The 21,791-nt window shown below is 38.2% G+C and overlaps 1 protein-coding gene across 4 annotated transcripts in view; it reads right to left on the reverse strand.

The window, feature by feature from the left end:
- Positions 1-992: 992 nt before the first annotated feature.
- The window catches only part of CCDC80 (coiled-coil domain containing 80), a 36,176-nt gene continuing 15,377 nt past the window's right edge, over positions 993-21,791 (reverse strand). For all 4 annotated transcript variants that reach the window (XM_004036060.5, XM_004036061.5, XM_063704027.1 and 1 more), the window contains 5 exons: positions 14,687-14,823; positions 12,433-12,581; positions 5,696-5,799; positions 2,883-2,963; positions 993-1,491 (listed from right to left, as the gene is read on the reverse strand). In XM_004036060.5, coding sequence (XP_004036108.3) covers positions 1,145-1,491; positions 2,883-2,963; positions 5,696-5,799; positions 12,433-12,581; positions 14,687-14,823 — 818 coding nt within the window. In that variant the 3' untranslated portion in view covers positions 993-1,144. The remainder of the gene's footprint in view (positions 1,492-2,882; positions 2,964-5,695; positions 5,800-12,432; positions 12,582-14,686; positions 14,824-21,791) is intronic.

Below are 21,791 nucleotides of genomic sequence, written 5' to 3' on the forward strand. Positions count from 1 at the left end.
TGCTGCAGAGAAATCTTTCATGAAGAAAAAGTCAATCGAAGTGGCAAACTTCATTGCTGTCTTATTTTAAGAAATTGCCACCATCACCCCCAAACTTCAGTAACCACCACCCTGATCATTCAGCAGCCATCAACATCAATGCAAAAAGATTATGATCATTAGCAATTTTTAGCAATAAAGTATTTTTAAAATAAAACATGTACATTTTTTAGACATAAAGCTATTATACACTTAATAGACTACAAAAGAGTGTAAACATAACTTTTATATGCACTGAGAAACCAAAAATTTTGTGTGACTCACTTTATTGCGATATCCACTTTATTATGGTGGTCTGGAACTGATCCTGTAATATCTCCATGGTATGCCTGTGCTGTACAGGGGGTAAAGTGTGAGGGGTCAAGAATTTTCATGCCAGAAATTCCATAGCAGCCTACTAGAACTCTGGAAGTATCGCCTTTGGCTGCAGTGCCAGATTCTGGTGAGGATTTCCTGGACCCCGATTTATATCTGAAAAAGCACTAAAAATAACAGAAGCAGGGCAGGAAGTGGCTATGATAACAAAGCTGGGCTTGGTACTTTCTCTGGCTTTTGTGGCCAATATTACTGGACTCCCGTGGTATCAAGTTTCATAAAAGAAACTCATACAAAGCAGAGATATCTTAATTATTTTCAGACTGGCATTTCAAAAAGTGTCAATTTAAGTAAGTATTATAAGTTTTTTGTTCTTTGTTTTATCTTTTCAGATGTTTCCTGAAAACATTGTGGTGTGATCTTTAACAGAGTTTTCACTTACCAATTAATACAAAAATAAGAAAAAGCTTTAAATACATATTTTATAAAATTTTATATGCCAAATAAGGTCCTTTATATAAGAAAAGGAAAATAATATCAATTTTCAGTACCATTATTTAGCACTAGAGCCCCTCCAGTTAGAAAAACAATTCTTTTAAATGTCTTTATGATTTAAGGTTTCAATAATAACTCATGAATAGGTGAAAGTTTGCTATTTATTTAATCTTAGAAAAACACTGAAAGAAAAAGGCAGGAAATGTAGTATGCAATGTGGAAGAATGGAGCTGGCCACATGTGGTTTTAGCAGCTGCAGAGGAAACTGGCTGAGTCTAAGGTTACATATTTCTGTTCAGTAAGGGTATCCATGGTGATAACTCTCATGATGACGGTAGTCATCCTGGTAACCATCCTGGTATCCTTGGTGGTAACTATGGTAACCATAGCCTGCATACTCATCTTCTGGGCAGCGCATCCCCAGTGACTGCTGAATCGCCATTTCCTGTCTCCGAAGTTGCATCGAATCAATTAAATCGTACACAATCACCATGGACCACATTGGGGAAGGATACCAGGATTTGACATTTCCGTCTTTTCCAACTAGAAGCATGGAGAAGTACTCCGGGCTCACTTGAAAATAGTTACGAATGTCTTTCACCAAATGGGCTGGTATGTCTTCTCGCTCAACAACAGAGCTCCCTAGAATAACATTGGAATAGTTATTGTTAGTGGATTAAACAGTCAGAGCCCATGAAAACATTAAAGTGTGAGGAAATTACTGTGAGAATAGGGAGGACCCATGAGCCTCTTCTCTTTAGTTCAAAATCTAATTAAAGAAGTTTGCTGGGGCTTTTTCTACTAGAAATTAAATGTCCCTGCTTTCTGCAACATGATTAGGGTCAAACTTTGGGGCACACGATGTGTCTTTTGTAGGAATGTTACAAAGTATAAAACCAATTCCTTAATTTAATCCTGGCAAGATTAATTTCTTTAAAATTTGTCACTAACAAGGATTATATAGTTTATATTTCTAACTTTATTTCCAATTAGCTTAGTTACTTCTCTGTAACTACAGCTTACCTTTTGACACATCTTTATGATAAAAAGCTTATTTCATTGTTAAAAGTGAAAATATCAATTATGTTAAGATCTAGAGGAATATTTAAACTATTGTGAATAGTGAAAAGAATAGAGGGGAAGGAGAAAAGGAGCTGACACTTTCAAGTCTGCTGTGTTCGGCATTCTGCCAAGTATTTTACACACATTATTTAAAGAGCTTGGTCTTGGAAGAAAGGACTGGATTTGCTTTCTGAAACCTTCAGTCAAGAGTTTTTTTTGTTTTGTTTTGTTTTGTTTTTGAGATGGAGTCTTGCTCTGTCACCCAGGCTGGAGTGCAGTGGTGTGATCTCGGCTTACCGCAACCTCCACCTCCGAGGTTCAAGCGATTGTCCTACCTCAGCCTCCCAGGTAGCTGGGACTACAGGCGCATGCCACCATGCTTGGCTAATTTTTGTATTTTTAGTAGAGACGGATTTTACCATGTTGGCCAGGCTGGTTTCGAACTCCTGACCTCAAGTGTTCTGCCCACCTCGGCCTCCCAAAGTGCTAGGATTACAGACATGAGCCACCATGCCCGGCTTCTCTGAGCCTTTTAGTGTATGTATCTTTCAGCTTCTCTGAGCCTTTTAGTGTATGTCCTTATCTGTTGAAAGGGAATCAATGAGATATGACCTATGTGCCTCACAAAACTATTGTGAGAATTAAATGATATAAAATAGAAGAAAATGCTTTGTAAACCATAAGGGCCTATACGGACCCCCAAAAAGCATTATTTTAGTTAAGAAAAATGGATATTTTTACTGTTACTTGGAATGGTTTATATTAGAAATAATATTAGTCCCTGTACTCCACACCCCTTCCCCTACATATCCCGTGCACACACAGGCACACATGCACAAATGCATGAAGTGGGAGGAGGATTCAATGAACTTTGTTCACCTTAGAGATACACCCACTGCTTGCATATAACTTAATGTAATTTAACTGAACTTAACACTAGTTCATACTGTTTCAAGATAACAACACATTACCATTAATTGGGAACAGTTCTAACACTCCCCCAACTTCCTCTCCAACGCCTAAAAGCTTCAGAATGGTTATGTGGCGCAGACCTGAGAGAAAAAAGAAAACCATAGGATTAGAGGAAAGGATTAGAAGTTATCTTTTACTTCAAAGCCCTGATATCTGACCAATTAAAAATCTCTTAAATTTAAAAAGAATATAGAGCATAACCTGATTGAGAAGAATAATCCATTTTAAATTTTTACCACAAGGAAGCAAATACTTTCAAAACCTCAAAGAAGATGAACTGTGATTCTCATTCTACTAAATGACAAAAAAAAAAAAAAGAAAAGAAAAGATGAAGCCATGCTGGGCGCGGCGGCTCATGCCTGTAATCCCAGCACTTTGGGAGGCCGAGGTGGGCAGATCACGAGGTCAGGAGATCGAGACCACCCTGGCTAACATGGTGAAACCCCGTCTCCACTAACAATAAAAAAAATCAGCTGGGTGTGGTGGCACATGCCTGTAGTCCCAGCTACTCGCGAGGGTGAGACAGGAGAATCACTTGAACCCGGGAGGCGGAGGTTGCAGTGAGCCGAGACCGCGCCACTGCACTCCAGCTTGGGTGACAGAGAGAGACTCGGTCTCAAAAAAAAGAAAAGATGAAGCAATTCATTGGAGCATTAAAATATCTGAGCTGATCTAAGCTAGTTAGTGTTCTGAATTTATAACAGCTTTTAGGATAACTTAACTTTCAGAGAAAAGACTACAGACTCCATCAATTGTGATGGTTAAAGAAATTGAAACTGTTCTGCTTCCTCACACAAAACTGTAGTGGCTTAAAGGATATGTTTTTATCACTAATTTAGAGGATTAAAAGGGAAGACATTTAAGCAAGCACAGCTTGCCTTTATATCCTCTGCTAAAGTTTCAGGACAGGAGGGAAGGTCATGCCTTGGTAGCTTGTTGGAATTCTTTTGAAGATGAAGTGGATATGAAGAGATTCCAGAGAAAGAAAATAGGAGGACAAAGGGGCTGTCAAGCCATCATATCAAGCTTTCATAGTTTTAAATAAAGTCCCAACCTAGTCAGGATAATAACTTGGAACTAATAATAAGGTTGTTGGTGCTGTTTATTGTCCAGGAGAGAAAAGTGAACACTGCCATGGGAGGGTACTTCTAAGGAGAAGCTAAAATCTAGGCAAAATGCTATTCAGAAAAAATTTTTTTTCACCTTTACTCTTTTCCCAGAGAAGTGAACTATTCTGTTCTACATATTGGTTAGTCATGTTTTCAAAAGGGAAGATCATCAATTTAATTATTCATTAATTAATAAATGTGAACATGACTTGTTCGCATTTTGGGTATAGTACAAAAGAGTTTGCTTTCACAATGTGACATAGGATCTGTGTGCAGAGATTTAAAGATAAAGTACCACCAAATAGCTGCTACAAAAGCATCTTTGGAAAATTTAAAAACTGTGGCTTTATTTATATTTTTCTTGTAAAGGTTCTTAACTGCTGTAAGAATTTCTATCTTAACTGGCCACATTGGTGGCTATAAATAATTTAAAGTGTGCTTAAGAATACTGGCACAATCAAATTTATATGTTAATATAAAGTCTTAAATTATTAACCTTGATAATAGGAGTACAAATAAAAATTTCTGAATTTTCTATTGTTCTTACTATTATGAGTTTGGTTTTGGCCTTCCTTTGAGTTATTTCATATCTTAAAATTAAAATATACTTATAATTTACACATACTAGGTCATAACAAGGACCTTGGCTCTGTTAATGCTTTACAAAACTTACCCTCCTCCCTTTTAAAAAACAAATCAAGCACAGTTTTGTAACTAGTAGATGATTCTTCCTCCTAATAGAGGCATCAAAATAATGGTGATTCATCTATGTTCTAATGGTGAATTTTTTAATTTGTTGCCCTTAGCTACTTCCCCCTGCCCCTGCCCCTGCCCAATGAATCTCTCAAAATTCTTCTTCTGCAGAGGTATATCTCATATGAGATTTCACTCATGACTTCTACTTTTGAAATTGTAGTCATCTCCTTGATTTATCATTGAACTTAGTAGTAAGTTCTATATACTATTCATTTTACTGCCTATATATCCATATCCAAAATGACATTAGCTCTCTCAGGACACTAGAATAAAAATGTTTGGTAAATAAAGCATATATTCGTTTTCAAAATTCTGAGCGATTCACTACAAAAAAAACAGTAAACTATGTTTTTCTTTGGCCTGCTTGTCTTTAAAATAAGGTTTTATTTAAGAGATCTTGCTACTTTCTTAGTGCTCAGTTATAGATAAAAATCCTTTTTTAAAAAAAGTTCTTTCACTAAGTCTTCTGAGTTTTGAAGATAAAAATCATTTTTAAGAGAAGGGCAATATAGTCTGCTTCAATTAATATATTATTCCCAGAGCCATTCCTATTTTAAAAAAGACATTTAATCTATGGAGTATCCAGTGATGGTATGTAAGTAGATATTTGAGTATTACCTAAGTGAATGATAATACCTAAGTGAGACAATTAAAAAAAAACTGAAGATAAATGATACAGATCATTAAAAGTAAATCAGAAGATATTTTCAAACACATGAATGAAGAAGAACTAGAGAGGAGAATATTGAGGGAAAAAAAAATCCACAGTTGACTAAAGCTCCAGTCTAAAAGCAACTTTATACTCAATATAGTAGAGTATGTGTCTGGAAACCTGAACAGTCTGAACTAGGAATCATTTTGATGATCTAAGGTTCTATGTTCCATTTTAGAATTGACCAGGAGGAGAGTGGTATGGGAAAGCAGTAATGAGGTGGCTTCCCACTCACCAAAATTGCATGCCTGACCACTGAGGGCAGAGAGCTGCTGTGAATAGGCCCAGTCTTCATCGTTAGGAGCAGAGATCACCAGCAACCTCCTCCTCCACCGGAACCTGGAAAAAAAAGCAGGACACCATTACTGCTTACTGCTTCAAACAATAAAAACCAATGTAGGAAACCAGAGTGACTCAGGCTAGCAATTTTTTTCTGTGCCCAGAAAAAAAAAAAAAAGAAAAAAACACATGCTTAGAACTGTTCCATGCTTCTCAAAGCCATTAAACTGCATTGCTACACTCCTGTAGTTTTGCTGTTGTAACTTCACAGTCTTTCTGCTTTGGCATTTGCATGACGTGTCAAGCATGAGTCTGTGGTCACAATGCCTAATGAGGTCACTTGGGGAGAGACAAACTCTCAGATGCAATGAAGACAGGCCAAAATTGTACATTAAACTGTAGCAATGGAAATGAGAAACTCAGAGGACAACTGAAGAGAACTCGTCTTAGTGGAGTTACTGCTAGAGTTTAGAGGGGGTTAAGAAATGAATATACGGAAAGGAGATAGAGTAGAAAAAGATAACTGTATTTTAAGTAGATTACAGTGACAGGAAAAAGGAAAATGGGAGAGTGGTTTAAAGGTTCAAAGAGGATTCCTGGAAAAACAAAACCCTGTGTACCTTCCTCAGTAGCCAGTGGTTCTTCCAGAGGCAAATGCAATTTCTAAAATGTACCCTATTATTAATAAGCGCCAATGCTTACAAAGTACTTCTATAAAGTGGAATGATATTAAGCCTAGAACCATAAGATTTTAGAATATATAGTAAACTTAGTTTCTGTTTTTACAGTTCCAACACAGTGGAGTAGCAGAAAAAGCTTTTGTCTTTTTGGGTGTCGTTGAGCATGTCACTCAATTCACCAAAGTCTCCGTTTTTCCTTATTTCTTTTCTTTTCTTTCTTTCTTTCTTTCTTTTTTTTTTTTTTGAGACAGAGTCTCACTCTGTCACCAGGCTGGAGTACGGTGGCATGATCTCGGCTCACTGCAACCTCCACCTCCCAGGTTCAAGCGATTCTCCTGCCTCATCCTCCCGAGTAGCTGGGACTACAGGCGCGTGCCACCACACCTGGCTAATTTTTGGTATATTTAGTAGAGACGGGGTTTCACTGTGTTAGCCAGGATGGTCTGGATCTCCTGACCTGGTGATCTGCCCTCCTCGGCCTCCCAAAGTGCTGGGATTACAGGCGTGAGCCACTGCGCCCAGCCTTCCTTATTTCTAAAATCAAAAACAGCAGTATGTTGTTCACATGAATGTTACAAAAATTAGACTCTCAAACCTATCAATGCAAGTTATCCACATGATAACATGGATATAGAGGATTATGTCTTAATCTGCAGGCTTCTGGGTGTAGAACTTTATCCATTAACAGACGTTGACATTATCCATCATGGCACCATCAAATAACCTATTCAGTCCTTAGGTTTGTGTATCATTTTATAGCTCACTTTCACCAACGCAATATGGTTCTTCATTAGAGCTCAGTGAGGCTGCGGATTATTTTCCCCATTATGCAGATAACAAAACAAGGCTTAGAGAAGTGAATAACTTGCCCAACTAGTAAATCTAAGAGGCATTACCAAAATACAGACACTTCTCTGACTCCAGGTCCAGCGGTTTCCCCGATCTACCACCCTCAGACACTGATATTTTGGCTGGTGCTATCAGGGTCTGCAAGAGGGTATAAAAAGAGAGAGGGTATGCATCTAAGGGGCAACTGTATAGCGTTGTCTCAACTTCCATCTTCACTGGTGTTTTGCTTTTTGCCTTCAGTGCAGGTGACCGCAGGGTGTTGGTGCACTCACAGAGCTGACAGCCAGTTAATTTTATTCATGGCTTGGATCCCTGTGTCCCTTCTAGCATCAGGAGTGAACATGAGAGTTTTCAACCCCAGAGAAAATGGCCTCTTGAGGGAATAGTGGTTTGGGTGAATAAGAGAAAATGATAGTTTGATGAAATACAGCCTCTGAATGGATGCCTGCCGTAAGGCTCGCCAAGTATTGCTTGCTGTGACATTACATTCACGTCCTCTGCTTTTTTTTTTTTTTTTTTTAAAGGGAAAGAAAAACTAAAATCTCTACTGAGGACAGGGAGCTGAATGTGTCTGGCACAAAGGACAAGAAAGGAGCCTCTGAGACTGTCCAAGGTTTCTTAGGAAAGGGAACAGTAACTGCTGTCGGATCACAAACACAACAGTCTCAGGTACTTCTCCTGCTTCCTTAGGAGGCATGCCAGACCAGCGCTGGCCCCCTAGCCAGCATCCAAACCAGACCAGCTTTCCTGGCCTCACACAGAGCTGTAGGGTGTCTTGGAAGGAGCTATTTTGGGTGAGGTCTATTTTGGTTTGTTTACCTATGTGCATACTGAATGCAGTCCTGATTGGAGAGGGATGGGATGTCAGACTCCCTGTCCCAGACACAACTAAGAGAAGGTCATTTCCCCTAAGTCATGTTTCAGCTTCCCACAGACCTTCACATTAAGATACAAGGTCGCAGCTCATGACACGGAAGGAAACTTCCAAAAGATGTAACAAGAGTTATGAAACTGACCCAGACCCTTATTTTAGACAAATTGTTTTTTCTGTCACTTTAGCTTCCCAGTAAATAAAAACTTTACAAGCTGTGAATGTGTTTGCTTCTCTTAACTGGTATGCCCAAATTAGTATGCATTTGCCCACTCTTTGGGGTTTCTGTCTCAGGGAAAGGTGATTATACCCTGAACCAAATGAGTGCTATTGAAGACTAGACTGGCTTCAGGGTCTGGTCAGCTGAAACTAGCCTGTGTAAACCCATCAACCACTCAGCAAATTTGAAGGAAAATTCCCATTTGGATACTGGTTTAATTACAGGACTGTATTTTTTTTTTTTTTTTTTTTTCATTTCTCTTTGCCTGGGTTTCAATTCTGGAGTATTTACTAAATCTCTTTCTGGTAACTCTTCCTGGATGGCAAAGTTCTCTATAGGACCAGAATAACTGACCCTAGGACTACTAATAAGTAGCATTTATTGACTACTTGCTTTGTACTGGGTCCTGGGCCATCATTACCTTTAGTATTGAATGTACCCTTCACAACAGTCTTAAACAAAAATACACTTACTATGTTCATTTTGCAAATGAGAAAACTGAAGCCCAGAGTGTTTAAGTAATTAGCTCAGGGTCACACAGCTAGTAAATAGAGGAACCTGGAATCAAACTCATTTTGTCTTGCTTGTGCCTTTAAGTAGTACACTATTCCACTTTAATCCTTCAAATAAATTACAATTATTAGCAGAATGATTTTATGAGTTATGACCACAAGTCAGGCACCGCTATGAGACATCCAAATTGTAATTATATATATCTCTGAATATCCATAAAAGATGTATATTCCTATAGTAGTAATGAAGATAAGAGCCCATAAAACTCTTACATTAGGTGGAAAATACATTTACATATGTTAGGACCCCATCTAGTACAAAAGACTTTATAATATTTGTACTTTCTTAAGAATAAAAAAAAATACAAAATTTAAGTAACCAACCTACAGGAGTATTACAAGCTTTTGTGAATGAAGAAAATTGAGATAATGTCAGCTTTCCCTTTCAAATTTTGAAACCCTTTACATAGTGGTTATAAAAAGACACTCTACCTAGGGATGGTGAGAAGAATCTCTGAGGATGTCTGTAGCTGCCAGTCTCACGACAGATCTCTGGTTTTAAGTAACATCAATGAACTGGATGATAACTGTCTGCTTTATAGGGTGGGCAACCTGAGTTTACTGGGATAGATCACTAACCCTGGAAGATTTAGAATTAAGAAGAAAAAGTTTCCAAAGAATCAAAATTATAGTAATATAGTAATAATTATATATATGTTTGTATATATCTATAATTCTGTTTATATATGTATATGTATATAAATATATTATTGTGAAGCTTAAGAGAATTTGGCCTAATAAAATGACAACTTGAAACTCCAAATTAGAATGTGTAATTAAGTAATTGGTTTAGGCATGCGGGTAAGTTGAAATCTTACAGTGTATGCAGTTTTTAGAACATCTGAGAGAACGTTAGATTCACTGTATTTGTAAAATTAACTTATTAACTTACAGATCTTTAAGTACTCAGAAAGATTTTGTTTGTTTAATTTCAAATAATTGAAAGAAATGTATTAAATGTATAATGCCTATGTGAAATGATGAAGTTGTTTAATTACTGGGTTTATAAGCAAGATCAAACATTATTCAAAGCCCTCTTAAAAGTGATGGCAAAAGTTTGCTAGGTTATAAATTGGAAAATAAAATTTCGAAGCCTAATTCAGAAGTTTGGGAACTGAGGTCTTGAATTTGTAACTTGAAGTATATTTAACACTGTTAAAATAAAAAATAAACTTCTAAAGAATTTTTACCTTAAAAAGAAAAAAGAAAAGCACCTCAAGAGCAAAAGAAAAGCTCTTAGCATAAATCTTTTCAATTATCATCATCTGGAGTGATGATCTTGGATCAGAAGTTGGTGTTTTAATACCCCCGAGACCAGACAAAGAGCCATTGTCCAGTGAAGCTCAGAGCCCTTTCTCAGTGGAGGCTGCCCCTACGGCTGAGTTGATTTTAAGTCCTTATGAAGGTGTGTGCCTTCTGTTTCCATTTCGGATACTTGTACTGCATTGAGAATTTGGATGAAGGAAGAGCCTTGGGTTCCTTTCAGGGCTGAAATTCTGTGGTTTTAAGAGTATCTTCCTTTGCTTCAAATTCTAGGCCTTTAGGTTCAGAACCAATAATAATTCACATTTTCTAAAGGAGCATAAGATAAGACGATAGATTTGGGGAGTCAGATTGTCCCAGGGTACTGATTCCTAGAGATGACACTAGCTCAGTGATGAGAGAAAGTTACTTAATCTCCATTGGCTTCAGTTGTCTCTCCTGCAACATGACAATAGTCACAGTATTTAGATCATGGGATTCTTGTAACGGTAAAACTAGGGAATGAAGGTGACGTGCTTGGCACAGAGATTAGCACACAAAAAGTGTTCACAGGTATAATGGCTATGTGAAATGGAGATGGATGGAGATAGAGCTGCTTGCTATCATTTTTAATTTTATGGGTGAGAGATTTTTGAGGCAGGTTAATTGAAAAGGATCAACATAGCTAGTAAGTTAAAGACTCAAAACTTGGATGAATGGTAAGTTCTGTACCCTTTATATATCATGATGTTACATCCTAGAAGACCCAAGCCTCACAAATCTGTAGAAATTCGGTTTATCCACTTACTAATCATATCCTTCTTAATGCTCTGTCTCACATATGGAGAATGTGCTTTTAGAGACATGAGTAAAGATTCTGCTTGGAGGCTCAAGCACTAAATGTGTATTACCTGCTTGCTTGGTTTCTGGAACCCCTTAACCACACAGTATAGTTGGAGTGGTGTTTATACTGGGACCTCTGTAAGTTTGTTGTGTGTAGTTTTCTGCAGCTTTGCACCTCCTAGGGCCCCAAAGTCTCTGTAGAAGTTTCATCCTACATCGGGGGAGGGGAGGAGAAGGGAGAAAAGTGGATTTGGCAGAGGCGTTTAAACCAAAGCAACTCCATCTTAAATAGGAGCTGGGTAAAATGAGGCTAAAATCTACTGGGCTGCATTCCCAGACGATTAAGGCATTCTAAGTCACAGGATGAGACAGGAAGTCAGTAGAAAATACAGGTCATAAAGACCTTGCTGATAAAACAGTTTCCAGTAAAGGGGCCAGCCAAAATCCACCAAAATCAAAATGGTGATGAGAGTGACCTCTGGTCGTCCTCACTGCTACACTCCCACCACAACCATGACAGTTTACAAATGCCATGGCAACATCAGGAAGTTACCCTATATGGTCTAAAAAGGAGAGGGAGTACAATCCACTCCTTGTTTAGCATATCATCAAGAAATAACCATAAAAAAGGGCAACCAGCAGCCCTTGGGGCTGCTCTGTCTATGGAGTAGCTGTTCTTCTATTCCTTTACTTTCTTAGTAAACTTGCTTTCACTTTGCACTGCAGATTTGTCCTGAATTCTTTCTTGTGCGAGATCCAAGAACCCTCTCTTGGAGTCTGGATTGGGACCCTTGTCCTGTAACAGATTGAGTTGTTTTTACACTCTTCTCTGGGTATGCTCCTCCCCCATGGACACTGGGGTTGCCACAAAATGGCCTTCAATAAACGACAGTGTCGAAAAATTCATGAAACTGGGTCAAGAGGATTTCTCCTTTTGAGGTCTTAGTGGGGCTTTTGTTGTTTCCTGCAGAGTTGGAAGGAAGCGGAAAATCAAGCACAGTGTGCCAAATCCTGTTTGGAACCAGAAGGGGCCTAATAAATAAATATGTAAAATAAAAATGCTACATGCAGAGATCTCCAGATTTACTGACTGAGTAAATTAACTTTCTTGGGAGGTCAGGATTCTATATTCTGTACCAAAGAAAGAGAAAAAAAAGAAAAAAAGAAAACAGAGAAAAGACCTATCCTGAGTCACCAAATCAACATTGATGCTTGGAGCTGCAGCCAGCCAGCCTTGTAGCCAGAGACATTTCAACAGGACAAGACTAAGCTCAGTGGCCAGAGATGGGTAGGTTTTTCTCCAAGGAGGATTACTCTCTGTAAACACCTGTGGGATCTGTGTTTCTTTGGCATTTTCATGAGCTCACTCAGAACAAATTTGCACCTTCCTCTTTAGCGACTCCAAAGGTGATGTACCTGGATAGGAAGTTCTCCAGGGACTGCTTTTTGTCCTCTTTGCAAACAATGCCCTCCTTCTTCTGCTTCTCCATATCTTTGATTCGGGACTGGAAAGTATCGATCAGATCAAACACAGACTTCATTGTTATTGGTACCTCATAGTATTGCTGTTTAAGAAAAAACAGAATGCATTTAATGTACAAGTGCATTTCTTCTCTCTATTCAGAGGATAGAGAACCTGTGAGAATTCAGAGGAGCTCTGCGGAAATCTTTGAAATCAGAGCCTAGAAGATTCATTGCTTCATAAATGCTCTCCTGCAATAGTACCCTTTGCTGATGTTTTGAGAGTTGGAGTCCATAAAACAACTGCCTCTTTTACAAGGAATTCTTAACTACGCTCCTTTTATTGGAAAGGGTCCATGCCTTCCTCACCATACAAGTCCTAGGTTCACCTCTCTACCTTTGGGACTAAGCTGGTTCTTATTTACTAACAACTGGAGAAGAACTGAGAAACACTGTACCTAACACAGGAAACTAAATGGAATGACATGTTCAAGTGTGTAACCTGAGCAATAAGAGTAGTTTTCCACCAAGGCCTGTTCTGTGGTCCCAGGGATTGTTTTACTGAGTAAACATCACTTAATATTAAGTCATTTTTGTTCACCTATTCTCAGAAATAAGTTGGGATCCAACTTAAAGACTATGAAATTCAGATTCCTGAATCACAGCTGCCTGGACTTACAAAAGCAACCAGAGATGGATTTAGGGGGCTGGCTGAGCGTAATCAGCATAAACTGGAGAGCAGTCTGGACATGGCTCGAAGCTCTGCCCTCTGTGGGAATTCAGTAAATCACAGAATGTGAGAGCTGGTAAGGACCTTAGAGATTATCTGGCCCAATCTCTCTCATTAGAGATGAGACAACATGTGTGCAGAATTAACTAATGATGCCATTTCTCCAGATCCAGAAATAGATTGCATGTTGGGTCAGCTATTCTGATAGCATAGACAGCCTTTTTTTCCCCTGAAGATTCTCACACAAGCATGGTATATGAATGACTTTTTCATGAACATTTTTTGTGTTCCCCATTTCACATGGTTTCAGAAGCCTGGAATTTTAAAAGAATATTTTGATAAGTTGTTTTAAAAATTGTTTAGGGAATGCTTTAAAGAGGTATTAAGACAAACTTTAGTAAAATGTATTTTCAGTGATACAGTGCCAGTATGCCAGAATTGTTAAGACAGTGGGTTCTGGAGCCAGCCTCTGTGGGAATGAAGTTCAACACTAACTGCATGATGACCTTGGGCTAGTTACTTAACCATTCTGGGCCTCTGTTTTTTCCTCTGTGAAACAAAAATAATGTTAGCATTTATCTTAGACGTGTGAGATAAGGATTGCAAAGGGTTGAAGAAAGTGCCAGGCATAAGGAAAGCACTTGATAAAGTGACTGTTTTTGTTATTGTTATTATTACATGGTATAGTTTTTCATGGTTCAGAACCTTTGTCCGCAAGCATAGAAAGTAGGTGTAAAACCCCAAACTTCTGGCAGGGCGTGGTGGCTCACGCCTGTAATCCCAGCACTTTGGGAGGCCAAGGCAGGCAGATCACGAGGTCAGGAGATCGAGACCATCCTGGCTAACACAGTGAAACACTGTCTCTACTAAAAATACAAAAATAAAATTAGCCGGGCGTGGTGGCAAGTGCTTACTGTAGTCCCAGCTACTCGGGAGGATGAGGCAGGAGAATGGCATGAACCTGGGGGGTGGAGCTTGCAGTGAGCCGAGATCACACCACTGCACTCCAGCCTGGGCAACAGGGTGAGACTCCGTCTCAAAATAAAAAAAAAAAAACAACCCCAAACTCTTTTCCACATTGGATCAGGAGGCACACTTCTAGACCCCTCTGAGATAGGCCTATGTTAAATATGGGTTTCTTGAAGGCAGAGACCACTCTTCACCTTTTATCTCCAGAACCTCGCACATCATAGCTATTTAACTAGTGTCTTATGAATGTAAAACATTGTTGTTAGAAAAGAATTTAGTCTGAGTCAAGTAGCTGGGCTGTGGGATGTCACTCCAACTCAGTCTTTGTCAGAGACCACATTTCTGGATGCAAATTCATAGGACAACATGGAAAATTTGGCCCATCTCAAAACTTTCCCATTCATAAAATAATTTATGCTTACTCATACATTGAATGGACTGTTTAACAAAACAATTCAGATTTGCTATTCTAAGAAATAGCACTACATTGTTCAAAATAAGAAACTGTACCTTGACTCTCAGATCCACGTCTGTTAGCACCATGAAGAAGTCATTGTAGGTCATTCCGTACTCTTTCCTCAGCTCGCTGATGAGACGCTGGTCTACCAAGTCTTCATCATCCACCACTCGCATGGGCTTCTCATTATCTTAAGGGAAATAAAATGTGAATGAATATGGGTGTGGCAAGGCAGAAATCATTGGGAAGTGAATGGGTGAAGGCTCTGGGCCTAATCACACCAGCCTTCATTAGTTTTATATATTCAACTCACGTTGTGTTTGAACAAAAGTTTTCGGAGTAAATTAATAAATATAGAAATAAACACATGAATAAAGTTTTGAAAGCTACTCTTCTATAGATGATCAAGGCTCCATCTCTGTCCATCCTGTTCACAGCAAACAGGAACAAAGGAACAAAGTGAGAGTGGAGACTGCTGAGTCATACCTAGGAGAAGACTGCAACTCACCCAGGGAGTGAGTCTTCACCCTAACTCACCGGGGAACTGGACCAAGCCAGACAATTTGTTAAGTTCTGTTTCCATTAAACATAATTCTGAGTCTAAAACCTGTGTCTGTTCCTCTTTTTTGGTATAGAATTAATTTTGGGACCCAGTAAGCATGTCATATCTATAGAGAAAAATAGAGTTTCTTTTGAAACCTAGTCACAGGTTCATTTGGGCTCCAAAAGAAGTCAAGCTACATTGTAAGTGAACATCGTTTAAAACAAAATGTGACAATTTATGGAAATTTTAAATCACTATATGTTTTTTCAATCATCAGCCTCCCCAAATAAATCCTTATAATTCAGAATGGTTCCAGAAGGTGTCACTGGATTAATGGGAAGCATGAAAATCAAGATACCAGTGGCTTTACATGGTGACTTGTATGTCAGGAAAGCATTTTAACGTTTTCAAGGACAGAAGAGCTTTATTTACTTCTTCCCACTCAAACAAGTCACAGTATATCTCTCAACCCTACCTAAGATTTTATCTGCAAAATAATCCCCTATATTAAAAACAAATGTGAAAAAATTAATGTTAGCAAATATATGATAACAGGAAAATTACCAGTGAGGGCCTATCACTTATTACCAACATCACTACCCAGTGACTAGCACTGTACTACAATACTATATCACAGTAAAAACAACCACAATTTTGCAAATAAGATGTTATAATTTGAGTACCACAGACATTACTCTTCATTAATAAAAAGGGGACGATTACAATTTAACTGTTACTTTTATTTGATTAGGATTGCTGAAAGTGTATAAAGAAGGAGCTTTATTTCTCCAAAGCAAATCAAAATGAGAGGGGAAAGAATCAATCTGTTTTCCTTCCCAAAGTCATAACAGTGCTTCATGGAGGTGGTCCAAAGGAAAAGGAGCTGAGAGCCTAGATGAGAACCAAGCACTGTCTGCAACATAAAAAGTGATAGGCCTCATGCATATAAACTATTTTTCAAATGTACATTTTTGTTATTAGAAAAAATTTAAATTAATTTACAAGTATTAGATTTATATTTTTAAATATATCTTGTTGAGTATTAAAAACAAGTTGCAAAACAAAATGCATAATATGACTTTATTCCTGGTTACAAGGAAATAAAAACAAAAGAAGATACATTCATTTGGAAATACACATAGGAAAAAGTCCACAGGAAAAAGTGAAGTGAAAACTTTTATTGTTTACTCTGCATACCTATGTTATTCAAATTTTAACAAGGAACATATTTTAGTTTGTGAATAGTAATACTAATAATAAAGAAAATCATTCAAAAACTGCTTTTTAAAAAATGTTCTTAACTAATGTTCTGATTCTAAGACTTTACAAACCAGATTTTATCTTATATTTGGAAATTACAATTTTTAATTCCCAACATACATTCATTCTTGCTTTTGTTCATTCAACGAAATATTTATCACTAATGTCCAGAGTTGGTTCTGTGCTGAGTGCTAGATTCAGAAATCAATAACTTGGACAGAGTTCAAGCTCCTAATTAGAACCAGAATTAGACCACTAGCATCTACTTAATGGACAAAGTCACAAAATCACTGAATGGCTCAGATGGAAGGAAGTTGGAGATTGTAGTAGATTTTTAATATAACACCAATTCTTCCCCCCTCCCTATAGCTATACCCTTTGCCCAGTAACTACAGCTTCTTCCTATGGGAAATGGGTTGAGCTGTCCTGCCTCTTGACTCTGAGCACATCTGTATTACTTGCTTTGGCCAATGGGATATTAGCACAATGACACAAGCAGAAGCTAGAAATGGGCTTATACATTAGGGATTGTTCTTGCTTCTGCCATTGCCATGAGAATATGCCCACACCAGCTTGCTGGAGGATTAGTCAAGCCAAGTTACCCTGTTCTCATTCTAACCAAGGCTACCCAGGTTAGCTGACAGCCCACTGACCCCCAGCATGCGTGCAAGCCCAGCCAAGATCAGCAGAACCTCCTACCCAACCTGTAGCTGACTGTAGATGCATGAGCAAACCTAATCAAGCCCAGCCCAGATCAGCTGAACCCTAGAAACTTGTCGCTAAATGAATGCTTACTGTACGTGCCACTAAGGTTTGTGGTCTTTGTTACCTCACCTTATTATGGCAATAGACAACTGAATATAGACATTATCTGGCTCCAGCTCATCACATTATTAAGGTTGAAACTAAGGAAACTGTAGTGGACACTGTGGTGTGCTGTCCAGATGCTACCTTCACAACTAAGGTTGCTGTCAATATAAGCAGCTAGATCTCTGACAATTGATCTACTTAGAAGGGAGCCACCTTTCCCCAAGTCACACCCCTACCATGGGACAGCTCACATTCAATGGTTGATGTAGTAAAAGAGGGATAGATATAAAAGCTATCCCCTTTGTCTCAAAGTGGACAGTTTGGAAGGTCCAACTCTACTGCAGCTCAAATTTTCCCTGTCCAGTCTTGTATCTCTCATCCCTCATAAGTATTGTTTCTGTGTTAACTGCCTGCAGGCAAAACTCAGAGCCTCAGACTCTGTCTCTCAGAAAACCCAATCTGTCACAGACCCTGAGAGGAGGAGTGACTTGCTCAAGTTCACATTGCAGGTTAATGATAGAGTGAGGTTAGGACTCAGGTGACATTACCTCACTCCCACCCAGTGTTCTCTCTGCTATGCCAAAATGCCTCACACTCAAGGGTAGAAAGGACCCAGGACCAAGATTAAAGGCAAACTTTGCTTTACTAGTATATGGCAAGAAACCAATTTCAAAGCCGGTTTTCTTTCAACCAAAATATTTTCTGAAATATTTCAACCAAACATTAGAAATAAAACATTTTGCACTCCCAGATTATAGGAATATCTACATGTTTGTGCTGAGCAGGAGAATCTGCCAAAACAAAACAATGAAAGTCCTAATCAGCACTTCATCAGACTAGGGTGGTGGCAACTCTACAGCAGGACAGAGTCCACTCTAGGCCAGTATGTGTGAAGCTACATCCTGTCTCAGCTCCTGCTCCTGCCACCGGTCTTTCTTGAGCTCTGCATTCTATCTAAATCAGGGCTCAGTGTTGAGGTTCTCTTTAGTCTGGAAAAGCAACATAGACTTGGCAGGTTCTTGTTAAATTTATCCAAACTCTGTTTAAGCTCACTAATGATTGTAAGGATTACAGGGCTTAGAAAGAACAATTCTTTTTTTAAAAAAAATTATTATTATTATTTTTGAGATGGAGTCTTTCTCTGTCACCCAGGCAGGAGTGCAGTGGTGCAATCTTGGCTCACTGCAACCTCTGCCTCTGTGGCTCAAGTGATCCTTCCACCTCAGCCTCCTGAGTAGCTGGGATTACAGGCATGCACCACCATGCCCAGCTAGTTTTTTGTTTGTTTGTTTGTTTGTTTTTTGTATTTTTAGTAGAGACGGGGTTTCACCATGTTGGCCAGGCTGGTCTCACACTCTTGACCTCAAGTGATTCACCCACCTTAGCCTTCCAAAGTGCTGGGATTATAGGCATGAGCTACCACGCCCAGCCAGAAGAAAAAAATCTTTAGGAAACATTCTCTAAACTGTCTACATACTCCTGATCCATCTGAAATGCTTCATAGATTCAAGCCCATTTGCTGGGATTGGACCTAAGATTATTGAGGTGAGGGATTCCCAGGGAAGGTGAACTCTGTTATGTGCTGATAAGGTCTGGCCCTAGTAGTAGGACATTTGCCTAGAGTGCTATTCTTTAAAAATTCCAACCCCAAACATCAGCAGTCAAATTCAGGTGGTACTAAATTTTTTCATGTATTTGTCCTTTCATGACTAACTATAGACAGCAATGACACTGCAGAAAATTCAGCTTCAGTTATAACATATTAAACACCAAATGTGTGCTAGGCATTACACTTAAAGCTTCCATCTGTAACTGCTTTCCTTGTGACATCCGTGGATTCTCCTCCTCCAACCCTCTCTTGCCTAAGTTCAGGCAATTCCACTAATGCCTGGACTACTTTAGCCTCTTGCATTCCTTTGAAAGTTCCCAATCTCTTCTAGCAGTTTGTAAAAGTACAATCTGCTATCCACCTTCATCACAGTCACCAGGAGTGCTTGTTAAAATTACAATTCTTGGATCCAGATCAATTGACTCAGAATTACTGGTGGTGAAGCCCAGGAATCTGCATTTAAAAAATTTCCTGGGTAGTTGTTATACACTCTAAAGACAAAGAGCTACTGTCCCAGAGGAGAAAATCTAAATCCTTGTCATAGCATACAAGATCATTTATGGCATTATAAACTTATCTATTAACTCTTCCTCCACACGTTATGCTCCAGACCCTTATTTTCTGTCTCTAGAAATGTGCCGTCTCTTCCTGGAATGCTGTCCACATGAGTACTTCTTATTGTCTCTGAAACCTGTCTTCACCTCACTTGTGCACTCAACATTTTGGCATTCTTCTGTAATAATGCTAATCACCTTGCATTGCAACCAGTTGTTTACATATCTGTCTTCCCCCTAGATATGAGTAATTCAACAATAGAGACTGAGTTTTGGTCACCTTTTACATCCTTTCAGGCTGGCACAGTTCCTAGCATACAACCCCAGCATTCAGTAAAGATTTGGTAATCACTAGAACTCTCCCATAAGAAAGATATCATATGAAAAAGACAGTAATAAGGTATAGATAAGGTGAGTGATTCTGGGACTGTGTAGAAAACCCACCATAAAACCTTCACACTTTCCTTTGATCTTGTGAACCCGCAACACAGTCTAATGTAATTTGAGAAAACACATTCATATATATTTTTTTCTAAAATTGGTTTTGCATGCATTAGGTCTTTTAAATAAAACATATTTGTAAGGCATTTAAAATATAACTATTCTTTTCAAGAAGTCAGTAGGGGCCAAAACTCTCTTGGTTGTGCTTTGCATAAGCCAGGAGGTTGATGCCAGCAGAAGCTAAATTGCTTTTATTCTCAAGAACATTGCCAGGAGTGCTGAGCAGTCCATGGCAGGTTATTTCAGTTAGGATAACCTTGGCCTCCAGCTTGGAACTTATTTCCTTTTGATTGGTAATAGATAAGTTTAAATTACTTTGCAATTGATCTGCTTACTCCTCTTTTACTCTATGAGTGGGTCATTTTCCTATCTACTACCCCACTGTGAGATGAGTGACCTGATTAAATTGATAGGTGGGACTACCCTGGCCATTCCTGATCACTTTTTCTCTAGAAAGAGCAACTTGTCTTATTAATAAAGAGTGTGTCCTGTCCAAGTGAATTGCTGTCCTACAGATCGACTCCATCAAATCTTAAAGTTATAAATATATTTGAAAAATATATTCAGAAATATTTAGTGACTTCACATGGTTTACATATAAAGTTTGAATTCTTTGTCTTGGTATTAGAAATCTAATTTCAGGTGCCAAACTACATTTCTAGCCCTCTCTTCACCTCTTATCCTCTACCTAGCCTTCTGCTCTAGATCAAACCTAATAGCAAATCAGAATCACCTGAGCAACATTTTAAAATACAGATTCCTGGACCTCATTCCTAAACAAATGAGTCATTATCTTGGAGTAGAAAGGGGAGGTGGGAGCCTGAATTTTTTTCCAATTTATATACAGTACCTATGCATTGAGATGAAAAAGATGACAACTCAATAGAAAAATGGGCAAAGAACACTAAAAAGGAAATATAAATGCTCCCTAAGCATGAAAATGTGTTCAATCATACTCACAAAATGAGAAATGCAAATCAATACTACCCTATACTGATACCATTTTTCACATATTACACTGGTCAAAAGCATCCAAAAGTTTGATCACACACATTAATTGGAGAGGTCTGGGGAAATAGACACATTTAAACATTGTTGTTGGAACTGCAACATGATTCAACTTGTATGGAGAGAAATCAGGAAGTATCCACTCAGACTACATTTTCTATTTAGTCTAACAATCCTGTTTCTTAGACTCTATTGGAAAGATGCACACACAATTTCACAATTTAATCGCAACCTTGTTCATATATAGCTCTATGTATGTGTGATATATGTATAAGAACAAAATATTGAAAATAGTCCAAGTGTCCATGGACAAAATGTTTAAACTATGAGAGAATCTCACAATTTTTTGATAAGAAATGGGGAAGATTGCTATATACTCATAAAGAAAGATCTCCTAGAAATATTTTAAGTGAAAAAAGCAAGGTGTGGAACAATATATATAATATGCTATATTTTGTATAAAAAGAAAAAATATATAGGTATTTATTTGTATTTGTCTAAAAAAGTACTAAATGAATAAATAAGGAATTAACAAAAATGATTACCTGTGGGTGCAGGGAGTAGCAGGGTAAAGGGGTCAGGAAGGATACAAGACTTGTCTGTGTACACCTTTTTATATAGCTTTGACTTTGAAAATTTAAAAAAAGTATTTCTTTGAAAAATTAAACCAAAACAAAAATACCTTGATCTAGTCATTACTCTATCAAAAGAAAAAAAAACCTACTCATTTTTCAAGGTCCCTCCATTAAATCAACCTACTTTTCAAAATTCTCTGATATTTTCAATACCTTATCTGATGACTACAATTGGAAGAGCCAATCCCTCCACTACATTCTTCAAACACTTGTTTTGTACATTTGACATATCAGGCA

Source organism: Gorilla gorilla, chromosome 2 (assembly GCF_029281585.2).
Source record: "Gorilla gorilla gorilla isolate KB3781 chromosome 2, NHGRI_mGorGor1-v2.1_pri, whole genome shotgun sequence".
Classification (NCBI taxonomy): domain Eukaryota; kingdom Metazoa; phylum Chordata; class Mammalia; order Primates; family Hominidae; genus Gorilla; species Gorilla gorilla.